Source organism: Gracilinanus agilis, chromosome 4 (assembly GCF_016433145.1).
Source record: "Gracilinanus agilis isolate LMUSP501 chromosome 4, AgileGrace, whole genome shotgun sequence".
NCBI lineage: Eukaryota > Metazoa > Chordata > Mammalia > Didelphimorphia > Didelphidae > Gracilinanus > Gracilinanus agilis.
Genome location: NC_058133.1, coordinates 234822168 through 234835389, shown reverse-complemented (window position 1 = coordinate 234835389; position 13222 = coordinate 234822168). Strand labels below are relative to the sequence as shown.

Here is a 13222-nt window from a genome sequence, read left to right as displayed (position 1 = left end):
TTATTGGGAAGGCTTCTAATTTATCCCCATTGCATATGATGCTTGTTGATGATTTTAGGTATATACTGTTCATTATTTTTAGGAAAGGTCCTTCTATTCCTATACTTTTCAGTGTTTTCAATAGGAATGGATGCTGTATTTTGTCAAAGGCTTTTTCAGCATCTATTGAGATAATCATGTGATTTTTGTTTGTTAGACTGTTGATATGGTCAATTATGTGGAAGGTTTTCCTAATGTTGAACCAACCTTGCATTCCTGGTATAAATCCCACCTGATCATGGTGGATGATCTTCTTAATTACTTGCTGGAGTCTCTTTGCTAGTATTCTATTTAAGATTTTTGCATCTATGTTCATTAGGGAGATTGGTCTGTAGTTTTCTTTCTCTGTTTTTGATCTCCCTGGCTTTGGAATCAGTACCATATTTGTGTCATAAAAGGAATTTGGTAGAACTCCTTCGTTGCTTATCATATCAAATAATTTGTATAGTATTGGGATTATTTGCTCTTTGAATGTCTGATAGAATTCACTTGTGAATCCATCAGGCCCTAGCGATTTTTTCTTAGGGAGTTCTTTGATGGCGTGTTCAATTTCTTTTTCTGATATGGGATTATTTAGGTATTCCATTTCTTCTGCTGTTAATCTAGGCAGTTTATATTTTTGTAAATATTCATCCATATCTCCTAAATTGTTATATTTATTGCCATATAATTGGGCAAAATAGTTTTTAATGATTGCCTTAATTTCCCCTTCATTAGAGGTGAGGTCTCCCTTTTCATCTTTGATACTATCAATTTGGTTTTCTTCTTTCCTTTTTTTTTTATTAGATTGACCAGTACTTTGTCTATTTTATCTGTTTTTTCAAAGTACCAGCTTCTAGTCTTATTTATTAATTCAATAGTTCTTTTACTTTCGATTTTATTAATTTCTCCCTTGGTTTTTAGTATTTCTAATTTAGTTTTCATCTGGGGATTTTTAATTTGCTCAGTTTCTAATTTTTTGAGTTGCATGCCCAATTCATTGATCTCTGCCCTCCTTAATTTGTTAATATATGCACTCAAGGATATAAATTTCCCCCTGAGTACTGCCTTGGCCGCATCCCACAGAATTTGGTAGGATGTCTCATCATTGTCATTTTCTTCAATGAAATTGTTGATTGTTTCTATGATTCCTTCTTTGACAAATTGGTTTTGGAGAATCATATTATTTATTTTCCAATTAGTTTTTGATTTTCCTGTCCAGGTGCCCTTAATAATTATTATTTTTATTACATTATGATCTGAGAAGGTTACATTTATTATTTCTGCTCTTTTGCATTTGTTTGCAATGATTCTATGCCCTATAACATGGTCAATCTTTGTGAATGTGCCATGTGCAGCTGAGAAGAAGGTGTATTCCTTTTTGTCCCTATTTATTTTTCTCCACATATCAATTAAATCTAATTTTTCTAGGGCTTCATTCACCTCTCTTACCTCTTTCTTATTTATTTTTTGGTTTGATTTATGTAGATCTGACAGAGGAATATTTAGATCTCCCACTAGTATGGTTTTACTATCTATTTCCTTCTTGAGCTCTGCCAGTTTCTCCTTTATGAATTTGGGTGCTATGCCACTTGGTGCATACATATTGAGCAGTGTTATTTCCTCATTGTTTATACTGCCTTTAATCAGGATGTAATGACCTTCCCTGTCTTTTTTAATCATATCTATTTTTACTTTGGCTTTGGCAGAAATCATAATAGCCTCTCCTGCCTTCTTTTTCTCATTTGATGTCCAAAAGATTTTGCTCAAGCCCTAAATCTTAAACTTGTGTATGTCTACCCGCCTCATATGTGTTTCTTGTAGACAACATATGGTAGGATTTTGATTTCTAATCCACTCTGCTATTTGCTTCCGTTTTATGAGCGAGTTCATCCCATTCACATTCAGAGTTATAATCATCAGTTGTGCATTTGCTGACATTTTCGTATCCTCCCCTATTCCTATCCCCTTTTTCTTATACTATTTCCTTTTTAACCAGTGGTTTGCTATTGAGCTGCTATCCCTTATCCCCTCCCTTGATTAACTTCCCTTTCTACCCCCTCCCTTATTTTTCCCCCCTCTTTTTGTTTTTAAAGGCCTTATGAATTCCCTCCCCCTTCTTCTCCCCTCCCTTTTTTTGACCTCCCCACTCCCCTGCTCCCCTTGGTTTATCCCTTCTGATTTTCTCAGAAGGGTTTGATAAGAGTTTTATTTCCCAATGGATAGTATAGCTATTCTTCCCTCTCCGGGTTGATTACACTGAGAGTAAAGTTTGATTATTACCTCTTAATGTTCTCTTCCTCTCCTTCTTATCATATTATTTGTCCCCTCTCCTTCCCGTGCCCTCCCTGTGTGTAATAGAACATTCTATCTTTCTTATTCACTCAAGTTTCTCTTGGTGTCCCCTGCTATTCACCCCCTCTTTCCCATCCCCCATGTCATCTTAGATTATTTAGTGTTCCACCCTCACCCTGTGAATTATTCTTCTGATTACTATAATAGTGAAGAGTTCACTACAGAGAATTATACATAACATTTCTCTACATAGGAATACAGATAATTAGATCTCACGGAGGCCCTTAAAAAGGTAAATTTAAAAATTATAAGTTTTCTTTCTTTCCCCTCTGTATCTTATTTACCTTTTCATGTTTCTCTCGATTTTTGTGGTTGGATATCAAACTTTCCATTTAGCCCTGGTCTTTTCTGTGCAAATACCTGGAATTCTTCAATTTTGTTGAATGCCCATACTTTCCCTTGGAAATATATAGTCAATTTTGATGGGTAGTTGATCCGTGGTTGCAGGCCCAGCTCTCTTGCCTTTCTGAATATCGTATTCCAAGCCTTGCTATCTTTTAGCGTGGAGGCTGCCAGATCCTGTGTGATCCTGATTGGTGTTCCTTGAAATTTGAATTGTCTCTTTCTGGCTTCTTGTAAGATTTTTTCTTTTGCTTGGAAACTCTTGAATTTGGCAATTATATTTCTGGGCGTTTTCTTATCTGGATCGAATGTCACTGGTGTTCTATGGATCCTTTCAATGTCTATATTGCCCTCTTGTTGTAGGACTTCAGGGCAGTTTTGCTGAATAATTTCTGTTAGTATGGAGTCTAGGTTTCTATTAATTTCTGTTTTTTCTGGAAGTCCAATTATTCTCAAATTGCCTCTTCTAGACCGGTTTTCTTGGTCTGTCACTCTCTCATTGAGATATTTCATGTTTCCTTCTATTTTTTCAGACTTTCGACTTTGTTTTATTTGTTCTTGTTTTCTTGAGAGATCATTAGCTTCTAATTGCTCAATTCTAGCCTTTGGGGATTGGTTTTCGGCTATAATCTTTCGGTTTTCGACTATGATCTTTTGGTTTTCGGCTATAATCTTCTGGTTTTCGGCTATAATCTTCTGATATTCCTTTTCAATCTGGTCATTTCTGGTGTTCAATTTGCTTATCAGTTCATTTGGTTTCTGAGCCTCACTTTCCAGTTGCAAAATTCTACCTTTTAAACTGTTATTTTCTTGCCAGATCTCTTCCATTTTCCTCAAAATCTCAGTTTTGAACTCTTCCATAGCTTGTGAGGAGTTTTCCTTATTTTAGGAGGGTCCGGATGCTTATTTGTTCTCCTCCTCTGTTTGCTCGATTGTCTGGACTTTCTCTGTGTAAAAGTTGTCGAGTGTTAAAGACTTCTTTTTCTTGTTGCTAATCTTTCTCTTCTGAACTTCATGAGACTGGGTAGCCATCGTTAGCCCAGCTGCTTCTCAGGTTTATCCTCGCGCTCAGTGTCTGTCCGTGGTCTTTTGGCTCCTGAGGTCTGAGTTCTGGTTTTTTCCAAGGTCAAGCCCCCTGGTGGACCCCCTTGCTTGATCCTCTGCTGGAGGTTTCTTGACAAGTCTCAGGGCGCTGCTTCCACAGTCGTATACCCGTCTGCACTGGTTCCCCACTCAGGGTTTCAGAGCTTTAGCTCGTGGCTGTGTCTGCCTCCACCCACACCTCTGCCCGCGCCTGTGCTCTGAGCCTGCGCTCTGCGCCCTGCGTCTGCTCTCTGCATCCTACTCCTGCACTCAGAGTTTGTGTGTTTTCTTTAGCTTTTTGGGGTCCTAAATCTTGCTGCTCTCAGGAACAGGCCCCGGAGCTGCCAATGACTCAATGGGTTCCCCAAACTTGCTGTATTTCTTTTTAGCTGGCTTCGGAGCTATAGGTGTTGTGTGTGGAGGGGGTGGGGATGGGGTGGTTGCTCAGCTCGCAATTTAGTGAGAGCTGTTTCACCCCTTTATAGCATGGAAATGCCCCGATTCCACGTACCTTCCACGCTGTGCCCTGTTGTGGGGTTCCTCCGTTCGTCTGGACTTGTTTTTATGTCCCCTTGAGGAGTTTTGTGTGTTTTGGTCAGGAGAGGTTAAGAGCTGCTTCTTACTCTGCCGCCATCTTAACCCGGAACCCCTCCAATTAATTTTTAATGTTTACATGGTCTTAGTAGCTATCATTTTTGTTGCACTGAAATCTGAAAAGAATGCATTTAATATTTCTGTTTCTCTGAATTTAACTATTAATTTTTTATAATCTAATAAATGTTCAAATTTTTTGTAAAGGTGCCATATACTTCTGAGAAGATGTATTCCTTTTAATTCCCATCTATTTCTCTCCAGATATCTATCATATCCAGATTATCTGAGATTTTATTAATCTCCTTGACTTTTTTCTTATTTATTTTTTGTTAGATTCATCTAGTTCAAAAAGGATAATGATGAAATCCCCCACTATTTAAGTTTTGTTCTTTATTTACACATGTGATTCATTTAGCTTTTCTTTTAAAAATGTGAGTGCAATAGCACTTGGTGCATAGATGTGTAATATTGATATTACTTCATAGTTTCTTTGCTCATCTCTTTTAATTAAATCCATTTTAGCATTAACTTTCCCCAAGAACATGATTGCTACCCCTGCTTTTTTTACATCAGCTTAAGCATAATAGAGTCTGCCCTAGCACTGTATTTTTAGTTTATATGTCTCTCATTTTTAACTGTTTTTTTATAAGAAATGTATTGTCAGGTTCTAGTTTTTTATCCATTCTGCTTTCCATTTCTGTTCTTTGGGTGTTTTCGTTAATGCGATTTCTTCTTCATTCAGCACATCAGGTACTATTAATGTTATAATTTAAATTGGGATGGTCCCTTTTATCATTAATACAGTAAAGAGTAAAGCTCTAAATATCTTTTGCATTTTTCAGCCATTTATTGACCTTTCATTAATTCCTTAAATTGTCTCAGAATGATCTGACTTAATTGGCTTTCTGGCCAAGCTTCTAATTGAACTTTTGCAGGCTTTTTTTTCAAGATCATTTCATTAGCATTTTTTAGAAGTGAAAGATACTTAAGAGATCAGCTAGTCCATCCCCCTTCATTTTGCTGAGGAGACTAGTGGTAAAACTGGAATCAAAGTTAAGAAATTTAGTCACAAGTTCCTGTTGTCATATCATCATTTCTTTTTTTTTCACTGGATCATATTTAAACTTGTGGCTTTTTTTGTTGTTTTTTTTTTGTTGTTGTTCCTTGTAGTGCCAGAACCTACTAAGACCAGTTCAATCCAGCCCCAATCTGCTGGTATCAGTACCAGTACTTCCACCAGCACTATCACCAATAGCAGCAATGGCAAACGTGCATCTGCCAATGGCCAGCAGCCAGCTGCATCCCGTTACCTGCCTCGTGAGGTGCCTCCACGTTTTCGTCAGCAAGAACAGAAGCAGCTATTAAAAAGAGGTCAGCCATTACCTCCTGGGACTCTTACCAGTGTAAGCCCAACAGAAGGTACTGGACAAGCAGGGGCAAGTCCTCCTCCTTTATCAGGAGTCAGTGCGCAGCATCATCCTAGTAAACTCCAATCAGGTAAGTTTTGAAGAATATTTTTTACTTAGTATAAGAAGTATACTTTGCTTTTTGTGTCTTAGAAAACTGTATAAACATTGTCTTCTTGTTTACCTGAAGAATGATTTCAGCTTATCTTCACTATTTACCCTATTAGTTGTAGCTAAATATGTCAATTTTTAACTTTCTATTCTATGCTCCACCAAAATAATTAATCAACTACAAACCATTATCTCACTATAATTCACATTCTTAATAAACTGAATTATTTAAATAGTTATTTTTGTCTCATATGAGATTTCTTCAGATTTCTATTTGAAGCAGGAAATAGAAGTCTCAAGGCAATCAAACTTTAGCTTTGATTTAAAGATGAAAATTTAAAAACAAATTAATTCCAATGAACTCTAGAATATTTTGAAGTTTTAATGCCTATTAACTAAGAAAAAATACTAGTTCCTGCCTAAGTAAAACTTTTAAGTAATTTATATAGTAAGGAACAAGGGGAAGGGGTTTCCTTTTTAACTTCAATAGTATATACATTCAAAGCAATAGAAGAATTACTGACTCGCAGTCAATCATTTTATTGTAAAATTTTGCACACGTATTTTAGAATCTATAAAAAATGTGTTTGTTATTGAACTTGTAAAAAAAATAATTTACTAGAATTCAGCTCAACTTTTATTAAGTACCTACTATATGTAATGCACTGTGTTAGGCCCTGGGAATATATGAAATGATGTAGTCCTTCTTGCCTTACAAGCTTACAATCTAGTGGAACAAATATGCATACTGTGATAAAGTGGCATAAAAGATTCAAGATGAAAGAAGTTGAGGTGGGTTAATGGGACAACATGAAAAACTTTTTTAGAAGTGACAGTTGAATTAGGTCTTAAAGCAAGGAAAGTAAATGAAAAAGAGACTTTTTTTGCCTCCACCAAAGCAAATACTTAGATATGATAGAACAAAACTTAGAATGGTCATTAGTCCATTTTGGCCAAAACATACAGTTTGTCAACAGTAGTAATATTTGATAAGACTAAAAAGGTAGATTCAAGCCAAATTGTAGGAACCCTTGAATGCCAAGCTAAAGTAAACAATGAAAAGCCCACTGGAGTTCTTGGGACAAAGAATTGCTATTACCAATACAAGTCAAGGGGAAAGAAGATAGGAGCTTAAATGCAAAGGCAGTAATTTCTTCAGTTTTCTAAAGAATGTGAATTAATGGAAAGATACAAAGTTATTAATTTTTTCCTTATGGTCTTCTAAGGCAAGCTTATATCATGTATATTATTATTCTCAATCTAGAGTAATTGTCATATTTTCCCTTGTCATTTGTTCCCATTTGGATAGGTCTAAAATGTAAGACATAATCTTTTTTAAAAAATATTTTATTGTCATGATGTAAAACATACTTCCATATTGGTCATTGTTGTACATTACCTAAACCCCAAAATAAAACCATAAATACACTGTTGTGAAAGATGATTCCAACAGTTCTTTCTCTGGAAGTGGATAGCATTCCCCATCATAAGTCTTTCAGGATGTCCCAGAACCTTGCATAGCTAAGAGTAGCCAAGTTTTCATGGATAATCATTGTCCAATATTGTTGTTGTGTACAATGTTGTCCCAGTTCTGCTTATTTCACTCTGCATCAGTTCCTGCAGATCTTTCTAGCTTTTTCTGAAATCATCTTGCTTATCATTTCTTATAACACAATACTATTCTATTACCCACATGTACCACAATTTGTTCAGCCATTTCCCTAATTGATGGATTTCCCCGCCATTTCCAATTCTTTACCACCACAAAAAGAACAGCCGTAAACATTTTTGTACAAGTAGGTCATTTCCCTTTTCTTATTATCTCTTTGGGATACAGGCTTAGCAATAGCATTACTAGATCAAAAGATATGCACAGTTTTATAGCCCTTTGGGCATAGTTCCAAATTGCCTTCCAGAATTGTTGAATCAGCTCACAACTCCCAGTTTTGCCACATCCCTCCAACATTTACCAGTTTCCTTTACTGCCATGTTGGCCAATTTGATAAGTGTGAGGTGGTACTTCCAGTGTTGTTTTAATTTGCAATTCTCTATTCAAGTGTAATTTAGAACAATTTTTCATATAATTTTTGATGGCTTTGATTTCTTCATCTGAAAATTGTTTGTTCAAAAACATACTCATAGAGATAATCTTTATACTTAAATTCTGTTCCTTGATTGCATTTTTAAGTCTCTCCTGTAACTATCAATCAGCAAGCATTTATTTAACTATGACAATATGATGGAGATTCAAAGAAAAAGCAAAAACGGTCCCTGCTAGCAGGAATACACTGAAAAACTTTTAAACAAGCATGAGGACAGCCAATGAAAAGGTACAGAGATGGAATATCACATGAAGCATGTGACAAGTGGCCCAAAATGGTTAGACTGTAGGTTGTATGGAGTGGAATCCTGTGGAAGAAGACTAGAAAGATAGGAAGGAGCCAAAATGTGAAAAGCTTTAAATGCAAAGGTTTATTTGATCCTATAGTTTAAAAAAAATTAGAAATTTAATAGGGTAGGTGACAAGGATATACTCATGCTATAGGAAAATCACTTTGGTAGCCAAGAGGCAAATAGGTTGAAGTGAATTGGAGTGATTGAAGACAAGGTGGAGAATCCAATTAAAAGACTGTTTAAAGAATTCAAGAGCTTATAAGGGCCTGGACTAGAATAATAACCCAGTAAATAGTAGAGAGAGAAGGGAACAGATGCAAAAGATGGTGCAGAAAAAGGAAGGAAAGATTTGGGAACTGATTGGAGTTGAGTATGCCACTGAAGTTTCAAAACTAGGTAATAGGTGGCACCATCAACAGTCATAGAGAAATTCAGAAAGGGGATGGAGTAGTTTTTTGGTGAAAGATGATAAAATTTAGTTTGGATATACTGATTTTAAGATACCTCTGGGGCATCCAGTTTGAAATTTCCAATAGGCATTTCGGGATATGGGATTGGAACTCAATAAAGACACTAAGGCTAGATATATACATTTGAGAATCATCTAGATAGGGATGATAATTAAGCCCAGGGGAACTATTGAGCTCACCAAGTGCAATAACATTGGGAGAAAAAAAAAACCTAGGGTAAATCATCAGTCAGCAAGTATTTATTAAATATCTACTTTGTGACAAGAATGGGATAGAGCCCAATTTTTGTTCCCTTGATATGGATGAAGATCCAAGAAAGGAAATTGAGAGGGAATAATTATACAGGTGGAGAATATGGAGTACTTAGAAAAAATGCTTATTAATCCATTATGATGTACTATGAATTGTGCTGCTGAGGAGCACTGAGAAAAATGGAAAGAGTTTGACAGAAATTAGAAACAGACCAGCATCTCACACTGTATATGCCAAAATAAGGTCAGAATGAGTACACATTTAGACACAAAGGTTGATAATATGTGCAAGGTAGGGGATCATGGAATCCATTTACCTCTCAGATCTATTGATAAGAGAAGAATTTATGACCTAACAAGAGGCAAAGAGTATTCTAGTAGGTAAAATGGATAATTTTGATTTTATTAAGTTTAAATGTTTTTGCAAAAAGAAAACCAATGCAGCCAGAATTAGGAGGAAAACAGAAAACTAGGGAGGGGGAGAATGAATATAGCAAATTTCTCTTATAAAGGCCTCATTTTTCAAATATGTAGAGAACTGAGTCAAATTTGTAAGAATACAAGTGGCCAAAGGGTATGAACAAGATGTTTCCAGGTGAAAAAATCAAAGCTATGTGGGTCATGAAAAAATTCTCTAAATCATTATTTATTAGAGAAATGCAAATTAAAACAATTCTGAGGTACTACTCCTTGCCTATCAAATTGATTAAAGTGACACAAAAGCAAAATAACAGATGTTGGAGGGGATGTGGGAAAATGGGGCATAAATACACTGTTATTGCAGTTGTGAAATGATACAACCATTCTGGAAAGTAATTTGGAACTATGCCCAAAGGGCTATAAAACTGATAACCTCTGACCCAGTGCTATCACTACTAGATAAGTATTCCGAAGAGATTTTTTAAAAATCAAAAGGACTTACTTGAACAAAAATATTTATAGTAGCTCTTTTTATAATGGCAAAGAATTGGAAATTGAGGGAATATCCATGAATTGGGGAATGGCTGAACAATAATGGAATACTATCATGCTCTGAAAAATGATTATCAATATTCCTTCAGAAAAACCTGGAACTGATGCAGAGTATCATGAGCAGGAGAATAGTGTATGCAGTAATAGCAATATTGTATAATGATCAACTGTGAATAACTTAGTTATTCTCAGCAATACAAAAGTCCAAAACAGTTTTGAAGGACTTATAATGAAAATATTATATATTTCCAGAGAACAGATGAAGTCTAAATGAAGGTCGAAATATAGTATTTTTCATTTTATTTTTTTTCATGGGTTTTGGGGGGGGGTCTTTATTTTCTTTTATAACATGACATATGGAAATATCCTTTTCATTACTGCACATATATAACCTATATCAAATTGCTTGCCTTATCAATGAAGAGGGAGGAGAGAAAGGATGGGAGGGAATTTGGAACTCAAAATTAAAAAACAACTAATGTTAAAAATTATTTATTACATGTAATTAGAAAAAATTAGCACATATTAAGTAGTTTGGAAGCAAGTGGTTCAGACTAATCCAGAGTTTAGGTTTGGACAAGAAAACAAGGTTTTGAGAACTGGTAACAGTGTAGAGTTGAGCTGTTTCAACAAGAGATTTTGATTAGGAAAGGAAGAAGTATATCAGGGAAAGGGAAATGGTTTGGGAAAATACTAAGAAATGGAAAAATTAGAGTGATGAGTATGAAGATTAAGGTTAGGAATAGTAAGTAATAGGAAGAGATGGAAAGAGAAGACATGATTACATAAAGGAATATCAGGGTTTTAAAATATGGAAGTATGTTATTTTTGGGTAATGATGAGATCAGTGATATGACTATCCCTGTGTATAAGTTGATGTGAAGTGATTAGTAGGTGAAGGTAGTTGAGTAGACTGAATAACTGGGAAGTTAAGATCTTTCAAGGAAGAAGAAAGAAAGAAGTATTTTAGTTCCTCCACAATAATTAGTGAGTTACTGAAGGCATTTCAGTTAGTACAGAAAAGTGTGGATAGGGATACAGTATAATCTTGGAGCCTCAGTGAGTGCCAGAAGATAGAGTTAGAAATGAAATGGTAAAACATGAAAACAAGTTTATTTTTGGTACAAGAATCTGAGAAGGGACAGGAAGATCTGAAGTAGAACACTGATGGGATAGAGTTGAGGTGTTTTGCAATGATAGAAGGTAACAGCTAAAATTAGGGAAAGGGGTATTTGTTCTTTGGTAGTTGAGGTTTCAGTATCTCTGCGATGTGAGGCAAGTAAGAAAATGATAATATTAACCATTGGAGAATGAGATCAGGAGAAATTTCATTGAAGTCTGATTGTGAAGATTCAACCCTCTAGATTTTGGCAGAGCATTCAGCCACATGATCTGTCCTGTTGCTGTGTTCTTATAGGTGTTAGGAAAGCTGCCTCCCAGCCAGAAGACCTGCTGTTTTCCAAATTGATTTGGGACAGACATGGCAGTGCTTTGTGAACCTCCTTGGACACTTCTAGATATCCAGAAGCCTAGCAACAAGGCCCAAGTTAGAGTACTTCTTTGAGGCATCCAGATGTCTTTCCTTTCAGAGTATCATCAGATCCCAATTCATCTCCCATTTTTTCTTTTGCATTGCTTTTTTAGATTCTCCTCATTTTAGCTATTGTCTTACTCTAAGAATCTTCACATTTATTTTAAGTTTCAATCTCTTTTTCTTTCTTTAATTTATTATATTTTCCCCCTTTTATCACTATATTTCCTCCATCCTTTTAAGTATTTCAGAATCTCATTTTCCTCCAAACTCTTGTTTTTAATAATCTTTTGCTGCATCTTTCCTTCCCCCTCCCCCACTTCTTTGTTTTGTCTGACTTATTTTTTTTTTAATTTTTTAAACCCTTAACTTCTGTGTATTAACTTATAGGTGGAAGATTGGTAAGGGTAGGCAATGGGGGTCAAGTGACTTGCCCAGGGTCACACAGCTGGGAAGTGTCTGAGGCCGGATTTGAACCTAGGACCTCCTGTCTCTAGGCCTGTCTCTCAATCCACTGAGCTACCCAGCTGCCCCTGGCTTATTTTTAAATTCCCTTCTTTTTAGGTTTTATTTTCTGATTCATGAGCTATACTTTTATTTATTTTTTCTTTATCCTTTCTCTGTCCCTCATTAATTTCCATGTTGTTGCCTTTGTAGATCTTGTTCATCCAGTCAACAAACATTATATTAAGTATCCCTGCTAGACACTTTGGATGCAAAGACAAAATTGAAGTAACCCCTATCCTTAAGGAGTTTACAGCCTAGGCAGGAAGATGACATGTATACACTCTTAATGATATATACAACTTAAGTACAAGATAATTTTGGGTGGGAGAAAGCAGTAGCAATTAGGGATCAGGGAAGGCTTCATATAGAAGGTAACCTTTGAACTGAATCTTGAAAGGCCCTAGGTATTTCAAGAGGCAAAGGTGAGGGGAAAGTGCACTCTCGTTACAAGGGACAGCTAAAACAAAGGCATAGAGACAGAAGAGGAGATGAGGAACATTAAGAAAATTAGTTTAACTATAGAGTGCATGGAGAATAATAAATAATAAGGTTCAAAAGGTAGGTCAAGTTCAGGTTTGTGAAAGATTTATGGCAGAGGACTTTATATTTGGCCTTAGAGGTAATTGAGAGCCACTAGAGTTTATTGAGAAGTTCTGCACTTTAGGACAATCACTTTGGCAACTGTGTAGAAGATGAACTAGAGAAAGACTTAGGACAAGGAGACTTGTTAAGTGAGAGAAGATGAAGACCTGAACTAAGTGATGACTGTATGAGTGAATAGAAGATGGAGATGAAAGGTACTGGGGAGAAAGATTTGGTGGCCAATTGGTTATGTGGAATGAGAATGAATAAAGAGTTAAAGATGACATTGAATGACAAACCTAGTTGACTGGAATGATGATAGTGTCCTTAAGGGAAATTTGGAAGAGGGATGCATTTTGGAGCAGTAAAAAGATAATGAGTTACTTTGGACATGTTGACATATTTTGTTTTGAACATAAGATACCTATGGAACATTTTTTTCTTGCTTTGCCTCACTTTTAGTTATAATTTTTGAAGGAAGCAGTGTCTATTTGCAGTACCACATTGGTTTAAGTTACACCATATCCTGAATGGTGAAGTGTGGTGTAAAGTGTGAAGAATGGTGCTTAAATTCTTAAGTAAAATGTGGAGAATGGTTCACACTGC

At 35.8% G+C, this 13222-nt stretch overlaps 1 protein-coding gene across 1 annotated transcript in view; it reads left to right on the top strand.

The window, feature by feature from the left end:
• TNRC6C (trinucleotide repeat containing adaptor 6C) overlaps positions 1-13222 on the top strand; it is a 176268-nt gene that overhangs the window by 25277 nt on the left and 137769 nt on the right. Inside the window, exon 2 of the mRNA XM_044675761.1 lies at positions 5563-5889. Within this exon, the coding sequence (XP_044531696.1) occupies positions 5563-5889 (327 nt within the window). The remainder of the gene's footprint in view (positions 1-5562; positions 5890-13222) is intronic.